Raw genomic sequence first — 20869 nt, 5'->3', positions numbered from 1 at the left:
ATTTTTTTTTTTTTATTGCAAATCAAAGCAGAAAAAAAAATTAAAACATTTCAAAAAAGTCAGACCACTCTTTACTTAGGGGACCATAAAACCTCTCTAATAGTGTCAATCATAACTGAGCAGTGTCAGTTGGGTCAAATTATACAGGTGTACCTAATTAATTGACCTGCGAATGACTTAAATGCAGCACTTTTTGAACATATGCCATTTAAAATAAGTAGGCCAAAAAAAGTCCCCCGATCACCCTTCGCATCCCAAAAAGACAGCGTGCTATGAAATGAAATACGGTGAGGAGGACACAAGGTCTCAGCTAGCTCGCGTCTCTCCAGGGGAGGCAGGAGGCCCAACATTGCAATTCCCAATTCAGGCTGCAGGTGTGGAATAGGAGAGGCCGGGAGATCAACGGGGACTGAGAAGCTCCCACTCTGGGTTTTCACTTGATACACTTTGCACTTTTTAAACATCAAGGGGTTGAGAAACTCAAGTCGTCATGCCGTTCAGATTCTGACCTCTTACTCAACCGACCCCAAATTATCTTGTGAATTATGCGACGTTTGAACGCCAATGCGCATTTTATATTTCTAAACTCCTCCCATTCTGTTTGTTGTTTTACGCACAATTTCATTTGCGTTTGGCTTATTTTGCATGATTCTTCCGGTGTTTTCTGACAAACGCACGACTTTGGCGACAGTACATGCCAGTACATCACAAAAATTTTTTTTAATTTGCTGATGTGCGAGTTGACATATCCACTAAACAAACAACATAACCAAGACTAATTTCATATCATCGAGCCATTAAAAGTTATTTCGTAATTGAATTCAAGCTGCCCTTCTCCCGCGTGCGTCATGAGCTTTCGGTGCTTTTTACATGCATAAGGACAACTCGATATGAAAAGCTGACTGAATTGCACAACCTCATGTGGTCCGAGTTGCCTCTTGGGTGAGATGAGCTCGCGCGCAACAGTTGAGCAGGCCGCCGCCGAGGGACGGCAGGCTGCGAGAGGGCATGCAGCAAACACCTGCTCACATGCAACTTCAAGCTGTCACATACAGTTAAGCTCAGGCGGCTGAGCGCGTCTCCCCAAACGTGCTGCCTCGCTGCAACAAAGGGTCCCCCCCACCTCCCATCCTCAACCCCCCACCACAGTCCGCACACACACACACACAAGCAGACACGCACGGGGGCGCCGTGTGGGCCTCAAGCCACGGGCCGGCCACGCGCAACTTGGCCGATGGGAGGAGGAGCTTGTCAGTGGAGGTTAAAGCCAGAGCCCCTGCAGGGTGACCCTCACTGAAACTGCGCTGCAGCTCTGCAGAGGCACACGGCCACACACCTCTGATTGATGGACAGACGAGTCAAAGTTTGACTGTTGGACGCAAGACAAACTTCGAGAGGACAGGTATGTCTCTTAACGAGTATTTTACCTTATTTTTCTTTCCTTCGCTGCCTGGATGAGTTTCGACCATTTTTGATTTAACCTCTACAACTTATTAGAAAATAAACTAATAACCCAAAATTGTGACATTTGAACAACAGCCAAATAAAAACGTGATGTACCCCAAGTGCTATGAAACAAACGGAAGGGGGACATCATATTTCTGCATTTGGATATTGCGTTTCAATTCATCCAGAGTTTTCTGTGTCTGATCTGGGGTCGTCAGGGTTCCATTTTAATCCCGTGGTCGCTGCTTCATCCGCGGAGCAAATCCTACGATGGCCCAGATTGGAGTCTCAACCTGCCAGTGACTTTATCCTCCCCGGGGGCTTTACCAGTTCAGACATTGACTGGGATTACAACAAAGTCAGGCAAAGAGAGAAGGAATAGGATTGCGTCGATGGGTGGACGAACAGGAATTTCCTTTCGGAGTGCTTTTAAAAAAAACTTTGGGCCAATCAGCAAATGTCAGTGAAGAAGAACTGTCCAGTGCTGAAAGCTAAAATGGAAAAACTACAATCGTTACCAAACACCCAGCGGGAAGCACTCAAGCATTCATTTCCACTTATTTTGTAATCAAGGTCAATGTTTTGGATTGTTATGAGCCATGCAAATTGTGTAAATTATCCCAAGTCGCACACATCTAATTACATTGCAGTTAGGTTGACTTCACTTCACACCAGCCATTAAAAATGTAAATGATGGAAAGTAGCATATTATGAACAGAAAAAAAGAGTAAAGGCAGAAACACAATGAGCAACCACCAGGTTAAAATATAATGAGGCCATGACAGATTCTACTGAGTTTATAAGGATAATGACACCCAGTTTTAGAGGTATCAATAAAAAAAATTTAAAAAAACTGTACAGTTATACGTGTATTTGCTGTATCAGTACTTCGCCTTCTCATCAGTAACCAAAACTTCACTTCAGTCATTTTCTGTTATCGAAATGAATTTCTCACGGGGTGTCTGCAAACTCAGCAATATTCCGTCCAACACCTTCCGTCTCATCAGATTGTGCGATGAAGCGAAGGAAGTATTGCATTACAGCTCACGTTCATGATTGCGTTGTTTGCAGGGACGATGATGATTAAGCCCTACGCGAGACAAGGGGAGGGAGAAGAAGACGTCAGCCCCGTGCAGTGGATGGAGGGTGACATGAGCTCACCCGACGGCGACGCACCTTTGACCGCCAACCAACAGCCCGGAGAGGAGGGCAGCGAGGAGGTCGAGGAATACGAGGAGGAAGGAGACGGAGGCCGGGAGGCCGAATCCAAACAAGGCGGCCCCAAGAGGAAGCGGGTGACAAAGGCCAGGCAGGAGCGCTTCCGCGCCCGGCGCGTCAAGGCCAACGCCAGGGAGCGCTCGCGCATGCACGGCCTGAACGACGCGCTGGAGAACCTGCGCAGCATCATGCCCTGTCACTCCAAAACCCAAAAACTGTCCAAAATCGAGACCCTGCGTCTGGCTCGCAACTACATCTGCGCTCTCTCGGCTGCCCTGGAGGGGGGTCTTTCCATGGAGAGCAGAGCTTTCATGGAGACCCTCTGCAAGGGCCTCTCACAACCCACCACCAACCTGGTCGCCGGGTGTCTGCAGCTGGGGCCGGCGCCCGGCGTGGGCGGGAGGCCCGACGACAGAGTCCGACCGCCCCCCGTGCCGCTCGGCGGCATGGCGAGCTACGCCTCCCCGGGCCTGCCGAGTCCGCCCTACGGCAGCTTTGACTCCGCTCACCTGCTCCACCTGAGGGCCGTGAAAGGAGGGGCGTACGAGAGCCACTCGCCAAACGAGTATAACGCCGGCGGGGTCGGGACGCCCCCTTACGAGGGGCCCCCTACCCCACCCCTGAGCATCAGCAGCAACCTGGTCGGCAAACAGGAGCCGTCACCCCACTACTTGGCCCCGTCGCACTACTCCCCGTCCCCCGCGGACCACGGCCTGTACCCGCCTCACAGCGGCTATGGCGTGCAGGCGTCCTATGACTCCTACCACCCGCCTCACATGACCCCCCGACAGATAACCTCCGTCTACAGAGACTAGCAGAGACTCCTGCAAACGGCAGACTCAAACCATTTGGTCAGATGTGCGGTGCACAATAGAATAGCCGAATAAAGTTAGAAAATACTTGACATGCTGTACGTTGCATATTTCTTTCCAAACTGATGACCAAATGGATCCAAGTGGGAATTTTCATGACGGATCATCTGCAATGTCCTATTCATACGAGCACTTCTATTTTAGCTGTTTTTTGTTTTTTTTTTGGGGTAGCAACAAATGTTCTACATAAATGTATTTTTATTTATTGCCTAATTTAATACACACAGTATTTCATCTGCTTTATGTGTTTTTACGATTGGTTTTGTATTTGTGTGATGTAATCCCTTGACAGTCTTTTCTTTTTGTGCGTGGTTTTCTTTGTTTTGTGTCACCGATTTTGAAAGTCTGGAAATGTTCCGTTTTGTAGCGCTGCGTTGTGAGAGCCTTGGAGAAAACGAGGGACACGATGAAAAAATGTGAAGGAGGAAATGAATGAGTGGTGCATAAGAGAAATGTTACTCTCAGGTTAGCAATGTTTTTTTTAAAAATGGGTGGGATGTTGCTTTTGGACTTGTTTCTTTTGGATACTGACATTAAAAGATGAATGAGCAAAGGGCGTACGAGTTCTGTCGTATGATTTATTTATGATGATATCTTATCTCTTATGTTGACATGTTTGTGAAGCGCTTTGTTACAGCTGCAGAAGTTGTGAAAGCAGTCAGTATATAAATAAAGATGCGTGGTACTGTATCGTCGAGCTTCCTTGTTGATACCCGACTTCATTTCACTTGTTTTTCTTTTTTTTGACAGATTTTGTGGTTTATCCACACTAATCCTGCGGCCATCTTTTAATGAAACCGTCGACGTACAATGTAGGATTGAAAGATAGAAATGTGTGATTATGGCTTAAGTTTCCACTTCCCTTTTCACAAACACCGGGATGGAATAATCCTCCATTGCTAGTTGACACGCACATTGCTTTCTATCTGTCTGTCTGTCTGTCTATCCGGACATCCGTTTGTCCGTCCATTTATCTATCGGTAGATCGGAGCGCGTCCAGTTGAGGCGGTTCATGCTTCACGCTGGTCAGTGTAGAGGCCACCCACTGAGAGGTCACTTAGCCAGGGGTGACAAGGTCAGTGCAGGTCAGAGCTCATTGGTGGGAACGGTCTTAAAAGAATCCTGGTCACCAATGGCACCGTCACACTTTGCCTCTCAAAATCCTCAATAGGTATGACCAAATATGGATATGTCAACATGCTTGGGACTGAGATGTTTGCAAAGCACACCAGCTAAATACATTGTGAGCTGAATATGATGTTGGCAGCTACATTACAGATGATAATCCAGACGAACATCCCAGGCTAGGGAGAAACCTATCGCCTTGTTTTTTTTGTTTTTTTTCCACCAGGGATTAGCATAAGCTTGCATGTGTATTTGCACTATCCTGACCAGGCAAACTAAGTGTGTCGCGCACGATGAATAACAAAGAAACGATCTCTGTGAGAAACACATGTGGCAGACGACATGAAAGATATTTGATTTAAGCATCAATCGAAAGGATCGCTGTTGACCTGACCGTTGGACCCTACGACCTCTGAAACCGCTCTGATTTGAGAAGAGGTTTCTACGGAAGCTGCCGCTCTTTTGAGTTGAGCAACACTGTATGAAGTCAAGCTATCAATCATCCAAGATACACTCACATGACACTTCATTGTTCTACGTCACAGCCTCAGTTACTTCTGTTGACACTTTTTGTATACGAACAGAACAAGGCCAAATGTAAGACCTCAAAACCTTTGCCGGAGACCAAATATGATGCCGCACACTTGTACACCACTGCAATCTACGACCACAATAATAAAGTGTCGATCAAACCTAAACACTTTTATCTTTGTATCCTCTGCTGCACAACAAAACAAGTGTATTGAATCATCAACAATGTTTTTTTTTTTAATTATCATTTTACGCACACATCTTTCTGCAGTCAATCACCCCATTTTCCGTATTGTTTCTCCTCACCAAGTGTATACACTGGAGTGGTCACCAGGTCACATATAGACAACCATTCATTCTCACATACATTTATTAACCAATTAATTAATCTCGAATCAGCCTAATAGGCAGCAAGATAGTAACGTGTTTGGCACATGTGCCTCGCAGTTCTGAAGTTTAGGACTCGAACACCCAATGCGATAATGTGCTAAGTTTTAATGTTCATTTCATATTAAGTGGCTTAAGTGTGCACAGTGCGGTAAAATGGTGAGGATGATTCACGTGGATAATACTCAAAGTGAAGACAAGCACACGAATACAGTGATTCTAATGGTTCCAGAGCATATTAGAGTGCCACGAATGGTCATTAGGTATTCATTTAATTTCACTTAATTGAGCCGAAAATTCTTTATTTACTCGACATGATGTATCTTTGTCTATCTGCTGGTTCCATGCTAGCAACAAATCACGCCAAACGGAACCATTCCATTCTATTCATACGGAAAAATAATAGTTCTGTATTGAACTAAACTGGTTTGTTAGACACACGAGATCACTTTTTTTTCATTATGGATACGTTTTTCGAAATGTTTCTTTGGTGGTGTGTCGTGAGATTTTACTGGTGTGCTCAATAAAGGTGGGTAGCGCATTGACTGTCCGTCCTTTCGTTATGTGGATTCGAGAAAGAGCTGCGAGGTTGTAGGGCCACCAAGTGTTGAACTGGTGACATTACAGATATGAAATCGGTTGTGGATGAAATTGAAACGTTTGGCCACCAGAGGTCAGCATTTAACAATGTAACAACTTCACTGGCCTGTGATCACGTTTCTTCACTGCTGTGCCGGTAATTCGGGAAAAAAAAATCTAATTGGGATGAAGTCACTCTGGTCTCCGTAGTGTGGGTCATACGAGTTAGTACGCATCTGATGAGATCTGCACATGCCAGCAGAGGAAGAGAAGATGGGGGGGAATAGAATTAACCTAATTAGTGCAAACTGGTGGATGGAGTGTGTTTGGATGTGCATAATCAGGCTAATGAAGGTACCTGGGGACTGTGCTCAGTCAAAAGTGTGCATCCAACCAGGGTTCATATCAAACTCTGTGATTATGTGCCGTGAAAGGACATATAGCGAATTAATCAAGGAAATCTGCCTGATTAAATCTTCAAAGCAAAAACTGAGAATCTCCGCCTCATCGGAAAAAAGGAATGTGATGTGTTTTTTTTGTTTTTTTTCCACCAGGGATTAGCATAAGCTTGCGTGTGTATTTGCACTATCCTGACCAGGCAAACTAAGTGTGTCGCGCACGATGAATAACAAAAAAAACGATCTCTGTGAGAAACACATGTGGCAGACGACATGAAAGATATTTGATTTAAGCATCAATCGAAAGGATCGCTGTTGACCTGACCGTTGGACCCTACGACCTCTGAAACCGCTCTGATTTGAGAAGAGGTTTCTACGGAAGCTGCCGCTCTTTTGAGTTGAGCAACACTGTATGAAGTCAAGCTATCAATCATCCAAGATACACTCACATGACACTTCATTGTTCTACGTCACAGCCTCAGTTACTTCTGTTGACACTTTTTGTATACGAACAGAACAAGGCCAAATGTAAGACCTCAAAACCTTTGCCGGAGACCAAATATGATGCCGCACACTTGTACACCACTGCAATCTACGACCACAATAATAAAGTGTCGATCAAACCTAAACACTTTTATCTTTGTATCCTCTGCTGCACAACAAAACAAGTGTATTGAATCATCAACAATGTTTTTTTTTTTAATTATCATTTTACGCACACATCTTTCTGCAGTCAATCACCCCATTTTCCGTATTGTTTCTCCTCACCAAGTGTATACACTGGAGTGGTCACCAGGTCACATATAGACAACCATTCATTCTCACATACATTTATTAACCAATTAATTAATCTCGAATCAGCCTAATAGGCAGCAACATAGTAACGTGTTTGGCACATGTGCCTCGCAGTTCTGAAGTTTAGGACTCGAACACCCAATGCGATAATGTGCTAAGTTTTAATGTTCATTTCATATTAAGTGGCTTAAGTGTGCACAGTGCGGTAAAATGGTGAGGATGATTCACGTGGATAATACTCAAAGTGAAGACAAGCACACGAATACAGTGATTCTAATGGTTCCAGAGCATATTAGAGTGCCACGAATGGTCATTAGGTATTCATTTAATTTCACTTAATTGAGCCGAAAATTCTTTATTTACTCGACATGATGTATCTTTGTCTATCTGCTGGTTCCATGCTAGCAACAAATCACGCCAAACGGAACCATTCCATTCTATTCATACGGAAAAATAATAGTTCTGTATTGAACTAAACTGGTTTGTTAGACACACGAGATCACTTTTTTTTCATTATGGATACGTTTTTCGAAATGTTTCTTTGGTGGTGTGTCGTGAGATTTTACTGGTGTGCTCAATAAAGGTGGGTAGCGCATTGACTGTCCGTCCTTTCGTTATGTGGATTCGAGAAAGAGCTGCGAGGTTGTAGGGCCACCAAGTGTTGAACTGGTGACATTACAGATATGAAATCGGTTGTGGATGAAATTGAAACGTTTGGCCACCAGAGGTCAGCATTTAACAATGTAACAACTTCACTGGCCTGTGATCACGTTTCTTCACTGCTGTGCCGGTAATTCGGGAAAAAAAAATCTAATTGGGATGAAGTCACTCTGGTCTCCGTAGTGTGGGTCATACGAGTTAGTACGCATCTGATGAGATCTGCACATGCCAGCAGAGGAAGAGAAGATGGGGGGGAATAGAATTAACCTAATTAGTGCAAACTGGTGGATGGAGTGTGTTTGGATGTGCATAATCAGGCTAATGAAGGTACCTGGGGACTGTGCTCAGTCAAAAGTGTGCATCCAACCAGGGTTCATATCAAACTCTGTGATTATGTGCCGTGAAAGGACATATAGCGAATTAATCAAGGAAATCTGCCTGATTAAATCTTCAAAGCAAAAACTGAGAATCTCCGCCTCATCGGAAAAAAGGAATGTGATGTGTGCTTTTTATCTTGGAGACGCACGTGGATAATGGAGAAGAAAAGCAGCCCTGCAGGAAAATTACATGAAGAGGAGCCAGAAACAAAAGCAAGTCTGGCACCATTTGAAATAATTGCTGGATTAACTCCTTGATGCTGATAAAACAAAAGACTCATTCCTCATTTCACTTATGAATAAAAATATTGCACTTGGCTTTTGTTGCATTTACAGTATTTAACAGGCAAATTTAATGGGAAGGTGATGAGGAGGGGTGTGATTGGACATAAAATGAAGATTATATATGACAGTACTTCACACAATGCACTCTCAAGGGCCTGAAGTGAGATTCAAACTCAGGACCTTAGTCTCACGCCTCTCCAGTTCATAAGTGGGGTGCCCCCCCAAGGCAATTGCAGGACATTTAGGGACAAAAAAATGTTTTTTTCAGTTCACTTTAAATGTATGTTTTTGGAATTTTAGCAAGGATCATGGTAATTGACACACATGATTTGCTTTCGCATGCCACATGAAATGACGTGGCGCGTCGGATCTGGCCCCGGGGCCTTAACTTTGACACCTGTGATTTAATTAAACAAACATGCACCATGAAAGCAGGCTGTGACTGTGTAGGATGTAAACAATTGGCCTCAAGAAACCATCTCCGGGCATGAAGTGCGATTTCCAACTCAGTCGCAAACAATGTCAAGGGAGCGTCTTGAAAAATGTAGCAGGCTGGCTTGTTTCTCGTGGTCGTTGGTGTGACTTTCGAGCTAGAATGAGCTGTTACACAAGTTCGAAAGGCCCCACACATGGAACCGAATGCACGAGTGTATAAACGCTGATGAGCCATAAATAGATCAGAGAAGAGAATTCGACTTCCTGCACTCCTCGGCCAGATGTGATGCTGAGCCGACTTCTGAAAGTTTTATTGCGGAGGAGAGGAAGAGGAGCTTTTGAGAGAAGAGTGCAGCTCTAGTATCGAAGGTGGGGGGGTGATGGTGGGGGAGGGGGGCATGGATAGAACTGTTTGCATGTAAGAGTATCCCCCTGCTGAAACGTGCTCACTGCTCCACTTTGTCGCCCTTGCCGCTGTCCCCTCGCCTAACCCCTCCGTGGCATGTTGACAGAAGGCGCTTGTGTGTCATGCAAATGAAATAAAAATAAACCAGAGTTGAACAAATAATTGGGTCATTTTGCTCCCATGCAGCCTCTCCCTTCAGTTTTGTAGCTGGAACGCTCGGCCAACGAGGCTATGTTTTATTCAGCGTTTGTTTCCATCTCGGCGGCATCGCACAAAGCGACCTGATCGAGAGACTTTTGATGGGGTGGGTGGGCCAAAGAAGAACCCATCATTCATAGTAGTGATTTCATATTGATTCAAATAAGTCTACTTGCAGCAGAGCCATCCTAGTTCACAAAGAAATTTGCATTCGGGGAAGGTGGGGGAGTCCCACCTGGTGGCACAGTTTTCTTTCTCTCAAATTTCACAATGAATACAGAACTCAACTGCGATACAGAGTATAGACATGATTCATAATCATTCTATCATATATTGTTTTACATGTGTGTATTCACTGCATTTGCTATTGGACCTGTCATGAGTAATAGCTCCAAATATTTTCAAGGGTTTATGGGGACAGTTCAGAAAAAAATAATCGTGACCATTTTTTTAAAAAAAAATTTTATGTTATCACATTGAAAAACGTTGAACCGCAAAAACATGGTGCGATTGTCAAGGAAGAAGCAGATTACAACAAAAAAACAAAAGGTGAGATGAAACTGAAATGTAGCAAGTCGTACTTCCGAGTTGGTCCGTATAATGTGACGACGTCAGTTGTAAGCTTTGGACTTCTTTGACACGCAATTAACTCAATCGAAACATGGTGCGATTGTCAAGGAAGAAGCAGATTACTTCCGAGTTGGTCCGTATAATGTGACGACATCAGTTGTAAGCTTTGGACTTCTTTGACACACAACTAACTCAATCAGTGTGATTTGGAATTGAAAACTAAAACGCTTTAACCATCTTAAGTGAGTGATGCCAAAATCATCAATAAAGATGTATTTGCAGAAACGGAGCCATCCGTGAAAACGACATTCAGCATCACTTTCAAATCATCAATCATGAGATGATAATGAATGTTTTTGAACATACTTCCTAATTACAGCAGTATTTTTCTTTTTAAAAAAAAAAAGCACTTTTTTTTTTTGTCCAGCAGCATTAGGAGGTCAAATGTACTGAAATGATGAAATCTCTTTCAATCAAAAATGCCTTAACAGGGTCACATTATACCATCACATAGGACGCCTTATTTGACAGCATGCGAACGTGCAAATTCCAATTTATTAAACCCACTGAAGTTGTGAGTTTCTTTACAGGGTGTCAGAATAGCCTCCCAGTGCTGCGTTTGGGATATTAAGTGCCTCCCGCCCTCACAAATCTTTTGCTACGTCCTCCCACCTGAAAGTGCAGATCATTTTTGAGGACGCTCCAACGTTTTCTCAAGAGACTCATTTTGTGTCGTTATTGTCACGGGCACATCAATGTCTTGTTCATTAAAGACCTGAGTGGACGTCACTGTTTGCTTTCATAAAGCCCTAAAAGGTCATCAGGGTGTTTCACATATCATCTCATTCATTCAGTGAGAGGTGTGGAGCACTTAAGGGAGTGGAGCTGTCTCCTAAACTGATATTTGATCTTATCAGAATTAGACTGACATTTATTCGACAGTGTGTCATATGTCAGTCTCGGTCCCTTGGCTCCTGCGCGTCCACTCAATAATCCCCTATATGTGCAAAACATCACTTGTAAGCACATGAATGACATTTGATCTGATTTTACACCTGAACTGGTAACGGGGAGGAATGTGGGCACGGTTTCAGTGCTACGGTATCATGTTTGATTTTTTTCGGTGACTGCGCTCGTCTCACAGCGGTCCAAATAAAATTCCTGTGCGTTTGCAGCCGGCACTTCGGCCAATGTGTCTCGCTGCATGACAAACTCAATCGCGAAGAGCGACAGAGATGCTGAGAGCGCTGAGGAATTTTGAGTGCGTCAGCATTTTCAAGTTGGAAACCTACTTGAATATTTAGCCCGTCATGTCTGAGGCAATGCGCCGTGACAGAAGAAAAGCAACATTACGCAGAAGTATAAACAACACTTAATTATTTACCTTGTCAAGACATTGTGGGCAATCGTGTGGGGACAGTTTGGGGAAGGTTTTTTTTTTTCCCCCTGTTCCAGAGCGACGGTGTTCCAGTGCACACTGCAAAATCCAAATGGTGAGTTTGGAGCACAAATACCAGAGAGAACAAGAATCTATGCTTGTGTGGGCTTTCGCCACTTTCCTTTCGCATCCCAAATGATACGTGAATTGATGCCTCGAAATTGTCAAAAGGTGAGTATCCGACTTTGGTCTCTTGTATAGGATGCGTGAGGACAAGCAAAAAATAGAAAATGGAGGGATGGTTCACATGCAGTTGTTTCTGAGAGCGACTTCATTTTTGCATTCCACGGTGGAATCAAATTCAAGCAACTGTGAACTGGAATTCTGGGGCAGGATGATTAGACGAGATCAAACAAGTCCTCAATTTCTGACACACCACTATTATTCTGAACACCACCGTACATTCATTCATTCCGCCGGAAAAGGATGTTTGAATTGATTTCAGTTTCAAATTTGGGAGCCTCATTGTGGAATGCGGGATAGAGCTCGTCTAATAATCCCGACCACCATCTGCGCAATTCTTCCTTTGATCACCTTAAGATGAACTGAGAGGCAGGAAAGGCCGGATGCCCCAATTATTCACTAGAAGAAGAACATACGATAGGAATACTGGAACTTTGATGAAACTGCCGACTTATGTGCAGGAATCAGGACATCAGCCTGGTCTGACCCCTGACCAGTGAAGGAATTTGTGGCGAGAGGAGGGAGGAGAGTGAAACAGGAGGGTGGAGAGTGTAAGCTAAAAAACAGAAAAGCAGAAAAACGTGTTGACAGCCGACAGGTGCGGGGCACAGTGTGAGCACGGATTAGCTAACCGTGTTACCACTGTTCAACCCGTATCTCACTGAGTGGCGCAGGTTTTTAAAAAAAAAAAATTTCGTTGAGGGTTCATTCGAGGTCGCAATTGGTTGCAAAAGGCAGGAAATTTTGAACATGAAAGAAAAAAATGAAAGAGAAAAACTGTTTCCGTTAAAACTGTTGGCGAATTTCTGGAGAACGTCTTCGGCACCCGATGTGACCTTTTTCCAATAAGAGAAAGATTTTCTTACCCATTCCTTCATTTAAAATAAATGACTAATTTGAACCGGACAGGTTGCAAGTGGAGGTTAAGTGTGCTGTAATTTTGTATCCTTCGTGTATTTTGACCGAAGAATGGCTTATTAAGACACCCATGAATGTTTTTTTGACTGCATAATAAGTCTCCTTAATTACAAGAGCTGTAACGAACATTCTGCCATCACAAAGATAATGATTGGTAGTTATTAACCTTTGTGCGGGTGTGTTTCTCGTTGCTTTGTCATTCGTTCTGGCGACAGCTGCGATGCCTCTGAGCTGCAGTAAACAGCTGTTCTATTCTACCTGGACTGGCCTCTCACTCCGCCACCAAAGGACAAACAAGCTGTTAGTCACCTCACATGCGTCATATACACTACTCAAAACACATGGCCGGTGTGAATCAAATGTTGCCACGGGGAGCAGGATTTTGCTTCCCGAAACTTTTCTTCCTTAATGTGAAAGAGGCGGCATAAACGGAGTCTTAAATATCGATCCATCCGTTTTCTATAATCACTATAGGGTCGCAATGGGGGCGGAGCTTATCCGAGCTGACTTTGGGCTAGAGGTGGGATACACCCGTGACTGGTTGCCAGCTAATCTCAGAAGGGGTGTTAAATGGTGTGCTCATATTGTATCTGCCTTTGACCTAAAGGTGTTGACCAACACATTTGTAGGCGGATGACAACACCGGTGGGCCTCCTGAGGACTTGCCGCTAACGGTCGCAGCTAAAATTAGAATACGACAAGTGTGACCTGCTGTCTCTGAGATGTGGCGCGCGCACACGCGCACGCACACATGTGCGGAATACCCTTCGCTCAAACCAATTGGTCATTCAACCATTACATGTACTGTACATATTTGATAACTTTTCCTGAGTCTTTGTGAGTAAGAAGAGCCTAACCTCACATTTATGTTCTGGATTCATGGAAATGATTTAGTGTAACAACTTCAAGTCCACATCCTATAATTTGAACCTGGTATCAGTTTATTTTGCAAGCGAGTGGCATTAGAAGTAATGACTAAATGAAGTATAATAATACAAGTAGGAACAAACCCTAAGCAAAAAAAGCAATGTTTACAATCGTGAATAATGAAGGATTTTTTTTTGGGGGGGGGGTCATTGTGCTTTTTAAATCTGATTTGAATAAATGGTCTGTCAATCGTAGCATAAAATATGGTGTCGAAAATGGTGCAGTTGGCCATTGGTGAGAAGTGATCACTCTGAATGGCTGTTAGCTAGCGAAACAGTGCATGAAATAGAAGTAGACTGCGCACAAAAGCAAAGGAACAGCAAATGAAATGTGATTAATTGTCAGGTAAATGAAGCTCATCCAAATTATGCTTTTTTTTTCTTTAGACTTGATCCCGTTTATATTGTGAATATGTTGGGCAAGGTTTGGGATATGTGTGCATTTTTTTTCACGAAGCCCCGTCTGTGGATGTTATGTCACACAATGACTTCGTAGTTACAGAGTGGGTTAACAGCGTGCGCATGCTCTTGACTGGTCTTTGAAGCGCATGATGAATTAATCAAATTATTGTCATCAAGAAACTAACCCAAGTGGGTCATTGTAAAACAAAAAAAATTTCTATCATATAATGGAAATGTTTGGTCTGGCCCTCAAGGGGTAAGTATAAAACTAAATATGTGATCCTTGTCATAAAGTTGCCTGATGTCGATGAACAAATTACACACACACACACACACACGTACACATTGGATAACATGTCACCCGAGTCTCCAGGTCTGGTTTCAGTTTACTTTGGTAACATCCATTAAAGTCGTGCCATGACTGCCCCTGCCCCTGCCCCCACCCTCAGACAGCACACATTAGCACCTGGCCCATTGGTTCCAACAATACATCTACCTGCATTATTAAGCCCCGAGTCCACTAATGGGGAAACCTTATCTCCCATGTGCGCGCGCGCACACACACACACACACACACACACACACACACACACACACACACACACACACACACACACACACACGCAGACAGACCATGTGAATTCTATCAGATGAAACATGAAGTACTGAGTTAGGAGGTCATGTGGCCTCGACTTCCGCCTGCTTTTTGGGACCCCCATCAGCAGTGTCAAAACAGCCGTCGGCGTGTATCCTCAGCCCACTCTTTCAAATCCCCAGTCAGTGCGCATTAAACTCAATTTCTCCTCCACTCCCTCAAACGTTCCATCCATTCTCGCGGGCTGTCAGTCTCTCGTCACACCTCTGCCTCTGCTCTCCAGCTTTATTTTTTCGATGCGTTACGGAAAAAAAAACACATCACAGGCGGGCGGGAGCAAATGCACACAGCGGAATATGGTGGGGTGCGAGAACAAACGGCTGGTAAAAAGGAAGGAGAGCGACAAAACCGCTGCCTCCTGATTCAAACACCCCAAGAAAACACACCGCATGGACCGCTCTGATTGGCCGAGGCTGTAGCCAATCACGGCTCGGGAGTGCAAGGTGCCTTTAGGTTATACCCAAACCCCAAAAATCACAGAGAGAGAGAAAGAGAGAGAGAGAGAGAGAGAGAGAGAGAGTAGAGTAGTGCAGAGGATCCTCCGGTGAAGCTTCACCTCAGCTCTATTCGCTGTTTGTTCCTGCCGCTGAACTGAGCGTCGAGCAGCGACTACATTAGCGGCTGACATGCAGTAGAATCTCAAGCGCGTGTTGCAGCAGGACCGGCGTGCTTCTCCTCCGGCTACGACGTGAACTCGAGATCACAGCCTTGCAAAAAGCAGCAGGAGAGGAGCGACGACAGCTGGAGGCAAAAGTAAAGCTTGTCATGTCGGAGGCTTCTTACGCATTGATGCTGAGTTTTGAGAGAGGCGCGCTTGAGCTTTAGCACACTTGAGAGGAGACGAGAAGGACGACATTGTGGACAAGAAGAAGTTCCCCGTGGAAGGCTTGAGGATGATCTTAGGTGAGTCTCACGTTGATGTTATGGCGCAAACTTTTTGTGTGCATTGTGAATACAAGTTCGATGAAGGTCGTCACTCAGTCAAAGAAAAGTAAACAAAGAAAAGGTTGCTTTTTTTTTTCCTTTGTAACTGGTGCATTTTATATGATTTGACATATTCAGCGATACTGAGATTTTGTTGACAGGTCACCGAGGTTGCGTAAAGGTTGGAGATGACGCACATTTTCACAATGTTACATTTCATTTGACAGATGAAATGATCATTTACCTCCGTTTGGTGCTTTCCATAATTCCATAGAAAAAAAAATGTAGAGATATTTTTACACATATATTCAGCAGTTTAAGTCTCCTTGGCAAGAAGACATTTCTTTTTAAACATATGGTGTTTATATAGGTCAGACTTTTTTTTTAAAGACGAATTTATGTCAGATTCATTGTTAATTCGGAAAGACAGCCCAGGATGACAAGGCCAGAATAATGTCAAATTTTTCACCTTAAAAAAAAAAAAAAAATCTAATTGAAGGGACGAGATTAGATTCAAAATAAATACCGTTTTTTTTTTTTTATATTTATGTTAACATTATTCAAAAGTGGGACGACTCTGACATTCCTGAATAATATTCCTCTGTAAAATTCAGTTTTAGCACCATAGGATATTTAGCGCCTTTTTTTTTTTTTTTAAACAGAGCCAACCACCTTGCAGCGCCATTTTTCTACAGTAGCCCTGAATGCACAAATGCAGACGGTGTTTTGTTGTCAATCAAACAGTGCTTTTGTCAACATTTGAACCATGGGATAGGATCAAGTGCTCAGTCAGTTGCATTGCTGATGCGATCATGCAACGACAATGTTGCACTATAACAACGCTTGAAGGTCAGCTCCTCTCCTCGCTCAAAAAAGGGAGAGGTGAGAGAACAATATACAATTTCACCATGAGGGCGCCTTCCCCCCCCTTCCCCTCAAATGTGCCCGACTGACAAACATTTTTTCACACCTCTTTGGCCGTGCTCCATTCTGAATGTTGTGTTTTATTCAAAGGAACACCACACGACGCAGGTGCAAATGCCAAAATTCACATCTCTAATTGTTTTGTACCGTGCAGATTAATTGCAGCATGCAAGAAGGTGCATTCATTTCAAGTTTAAGAGTGTACGTACACCTTTGTGTCGTTTTGGCTCATTTGCAGATGCCTCGACAATTAATTGACGAAGTGCAATGACAGCGTTGGCCTGTTGTAGCTTCTGTGACTGAATATTTGATTCGAATCTATTTTAGCTTTCACGCTCAAACCCCCTGAGCCAGAACAAGCATAATCAGATTTTAACAGGCACATGCTCTAAGTCTCGAAAAACACGCTCACATGTCATTATCAGTCACAATCACAATCAACATATTTTCTCCGCTCAGCCACCATTTGAACACCGGAGAGCAAAGATTCACACATTCTAAACATGTGCTAAATATGACTCATCTCCCCCCGGTGCAGAGCAGCGTTCGGTGACTCTTACGTGATATTTATTTAATTTTTGACAATGAATATTTCACATCTAGAGGTTTGAGGCTTTTACTTATTCAAGATAAAGGACCAACGCTTTTTTTTTCCTCTCACACAGACCTTCCTTACTACTATAGTAGTGTGTGTGCATGTTGAGGATGGAAAGGGGGGTATGTCCTGCAAATTATCAACGCCCTCTAAAAGAATCACAGGGTTATGTTGCCTTAGATAAATAACATGACCTTTAAATCAAGGCAACTCATCGAAGGATAACCGCCATTGACATTTGAAATGTATGCTTGACAAACTGACACACACAAGACTGACTGAGTCCAGCATCATGAGCCAAAACGTCAAATTTGATTGGATTGGAAAATTTAGCTTCACATAAGTAGCACATTTCGTAAAGCAACAAATAAGGTGTCCTTAAAATAACAGCTGTGATATCAATGTGCCAGCACACTGGCTTGTATTAAGAAGAATATCATCTCCATCATTGCCTTGGCAAACTCGAAATAGTTACTTCAGTGGACCATGATATTTGTGGACCAGCCTGGATACGGCATTGCGTTAGCACTAATGTCAATGCTAACGTTATTGTTCACAGTTTTATGCATTGTTTGTTCAGCTGCGTGATAATACACTAAAACACTGTATAGACAAAGATGATAACAAACAGGAGAGTAAATGAATAAGCGCAGCATGAGAGGCCAACAGTGTCGAGCATTGTCAGGAACATTATTAATACTGTGTTGTATTTGTGTACATTTAAAACATTTTTACAGAAGTAATCATGGTGCTTTCAGCTTGAGGTGTTGATTTGCTGCTTGATATTCGTTTTGGAGCTTTTTATGATGTTGAATTAAAAGGCAGTGAGCAGGGGCATACTGGTCATCGGGAGTTTCGTGACACTGTGTTGATTTTCCCGAATGGCCGGTCTAAGTCTGCGTGATGGCCGCCCCGATCGCTGATTGACTTTCGTAGTGTGATGTCCATCATACAAACCCCCCTCTCTCCTGTCATCTACTACATTAAGGCGCGTGGCAGCAGCCATCCACTAGTGCGGTGAGCGCCGTACAATACAGTGTCAATGTAATTAAGTAGGGGATTTTTATTTTATTTTTTTGCTTTAATTAAGTACAGATTGAACATTATTTCAGGACAAAGTTATACTGTTATCATCGGAAGCAACAGGTTGCGAGGGCAATAAACGACTGCCCAAAAACAATCTGGAAAATGAGATAACTCAGCTGTTACGCTGCGACACACTGCCGGGAACAACATTATTGAGTCAGTTGAACTCTTCTTCATGTGTATACTGTCTTTATTATACTGCCCCCTGGCGGCCAACATGTGCACATAGGATATAGCACAAGGGCTGGAACAGGTTAATAGCATTTCACTTGTCTGACCTAACTGTTGAGGTGTTACTTAAAACATTGCCACTAGAGCTAATAAAGATATTAGCATGGTAAAATTCTGTTATCGTTGGCCGATATATATTGTCAGAAAAGTTACTGGGGGGTTTTTTTGTCACAAAAATAAGCCAGTTGATATTTCTTGAACCGGTCAAAAAGTCTGCGAAGGCACAGACAAAGACTTTAGCTGAGCCAAATGTCTGGTGACCAGATATATAATAAGAAGGGCTTGGACACAAAGGCAGAAATGTGTAGATCTGTCATTTACTGGTTTCAAGGTTGCCAAATAAGGCCTGAGGGCTGCAAGCCTGGCGCCGACCCGTCATTATCTTTGTGTGTTGCTTCAAGACCACGCTATGGCATCAAACCACACGGGCTCTCAAAATATAACCCGTAATTATTGCTCCCCTAGAAAATGAGACGCTACTTCTATAGTGTCGGTCACCTGAACATCCATCCTTTGTCTTCTCCCTTTTGAAAAAAAAAAGCCAGTGGGGGATGCACCTGCTGGCTTCATTATTATCAAGATATGTTGACTCTTGCATGTGTTTTTTTTTTTCCCTCGGGTTCCTTGCACGCTCAGGTTGCACAGTCCTGGGTCAGTGAGTGCCCTATTAGTCGAGTTACTGCAGGTGTGTAAATGCTCAAATAAAAGGAGAGTAATAATGTGGAGTGGCAAGGCTGCATGTTGTGTTGACACAGTGGATTTCTTCATGACCTTCACTTCCCTCGGTGTGGTTTCATGCCATATGCTCCTCCGTTGGCCTCAAAACTGCGCACAACAGTGACCTCAGTATAATGAAAAGAGACTCTGCAACCAGCTTTGGGATGTTCCAACATCTCCCTAAACGACTGAAGCTAGAGAGGAGTTAACAAGATTCCTTGAATCGAGTTGCGATGTGATCGTATCTTCTCTGATCATGCTTTGTGGTGCCTCACATTGATCTGTCTTATGAAAAGAGCGGTTATATGAAGAAACGTGTGAAGTAAGGGTTTTGTGGATGTATGTAGCGTTTACAGTTGAGTATGTCGCAGGGGCACTTCTTCATTGGTTGAGTTGCTTCTTCTTGTGGTATCGAGGCGGCTGCGCGCTGCCGACAATACACAAGATGCCTGCGTTGTGGTTTGTGTTCGGATTTATAGTTTTTTTCTTTTATATCCAACATTTTATCGACGGCATTTTCTATTGATATCGATCAAGTGTCTATCGTGACACATACTGATATTGAATTGTCGACCGGCGCTACTACAAGATGTCAGCAAAGTGCTGCTTTTCAAATGAACATGGCTTAGGTCACATAATTAATTAATAAATAAATAAATAAAACGGAATAGGTAAGTTTTGGGGCCAATAACAGAGGATAAGTTCCAAGAAAAATCTGCAGATGCTTTCTGAACTTATGAACTTTCACACAACCTCCATCATGGCAGGTTCGTGTGAATTTTAAAGGCATTTTGGTTTTTTTTTCATGTACTGGACTAATGTGTTTGTGTCGTTTTATTCGCGTAAATGCTCCGAGTATCGAATATCATTGCTACAGATCTCAGGATGTTTTATGGCTAAAATGAGACAAGACATATCCATCCTGTGAGGCGAGATGCAAAATAAACCCCAAATTTCTCATGCCTATGTGACATTTTGCATGTGACAGCCAAAAGTTAAGCCTCGGAGGCAGGTATAGCTGCATGTGTGGAGACTGCTTGATGAAAACCGTTAACCAGTGCGTGTCGCAATCTGCTACGACCGCCAATGATGTTCCTCCTGTACATTAACCTGCAGGTTACACAGCTCTTTACATCCTCCGTTCACCTTGGACTCACCTTAAAACATGCGGCTTCCCCCGCCCCCCTCCCCAACCTCGGATGCCTTCCCTCGCTTCCCCCTTCTTATTCCTGTGCTTTTTCTTTTTTTTTTCCTTCACTCGTGCTCGATCGACTCCATCCCCCTCAGCTGCTATTATTCCTCCCAAGCTCATCTCTTTGCTAATCAGTGGATGCTTTCCTCTATCGTAATCCGGCAAATGTTGAGATGGCATACTCGTGCGCCGATAACATGTTTGTCTGCGGAGATTTTGACTCAAGCAATTTGACAGCGCGCTTACGTACTCATCATAATGCGTGTGAGTGGTGAAAATAATATCAAGCGGTTGTTCGTTGCAAAAAAAACTGTGAGAAGTCAGAGAAGTGAACTGCGGGAAGACGAGCCGACGCACACACGGTCACTCTTCCAGTGAAAGGACTTATGGGAGTTG

The 20869-nt window shown here is 43.6% G+C and overlaps 2 protein-coding genes across 3 annotated transcripts in view; both read left to right on the top strand.

Annotated features, from left to right (window-relative positions):
* The first annotated feature begins 1181 nt into the window (after positions 1–1181).
* LOC109522153 (neurogenic differentiation factor 4-like) lies at positions 1182–4091 on the top strand. Its single transcript, XM_019880463.1, has 2 exons — positions 1182–1402; positions 2518–4091. Exon 2 carries the CDS (start codon positions 2523–2525, stop codon positions 3477–3479), a length of 957 nt encoding a protein of 318 aa, XP_019736022.1. The 5' UTR covers positions 1182–1402; positions 2518–2522; the 3' UTR covers positions 3480–4091.
* An 11052-nt stretch (positions 4092–15143) lies between these two features.
* Positions 15144–20869, top strand: part of LOC109522671 (zinc finger protein 385A-like) — a 40188-nt gene continuing 34462 nt past the window's right edge. For both annotated transcript variants that reach the window (XR_002169595.1, XM_019881425.1), the window contains exon 1: positions 15144–15707. Coding sequence is in view for 1 of the 2 variants with exons in the window: in XM_019881425.1 (XP_019736984.1) it covers positions 15698–15707 (10 nt within the window). In the remaining variant the exon portion in view is untranslated. The remainder of the gene's footprint in view (positions 15708–20869) is intronic.

The sequence above is a fragment of the Hippocampus comes genome, unplaced genomic scaffold (assembly GCF_001891065.2).
Source record: "Hippocampus comes isolate QL1 unplaced genomic scaffold, H_comes_QL1_v1.1 scaffold68, whole genome shotgun sequence".
NCBI lineage: Eukaryota > Metazoa > Chordata > Actinopteri > Syngnathiformes > Syngnathidae > Hippocampus > Hippocampus comes.
This window is presented reverse-complemented; position numbering and strand designations above follow the sequence as displayed.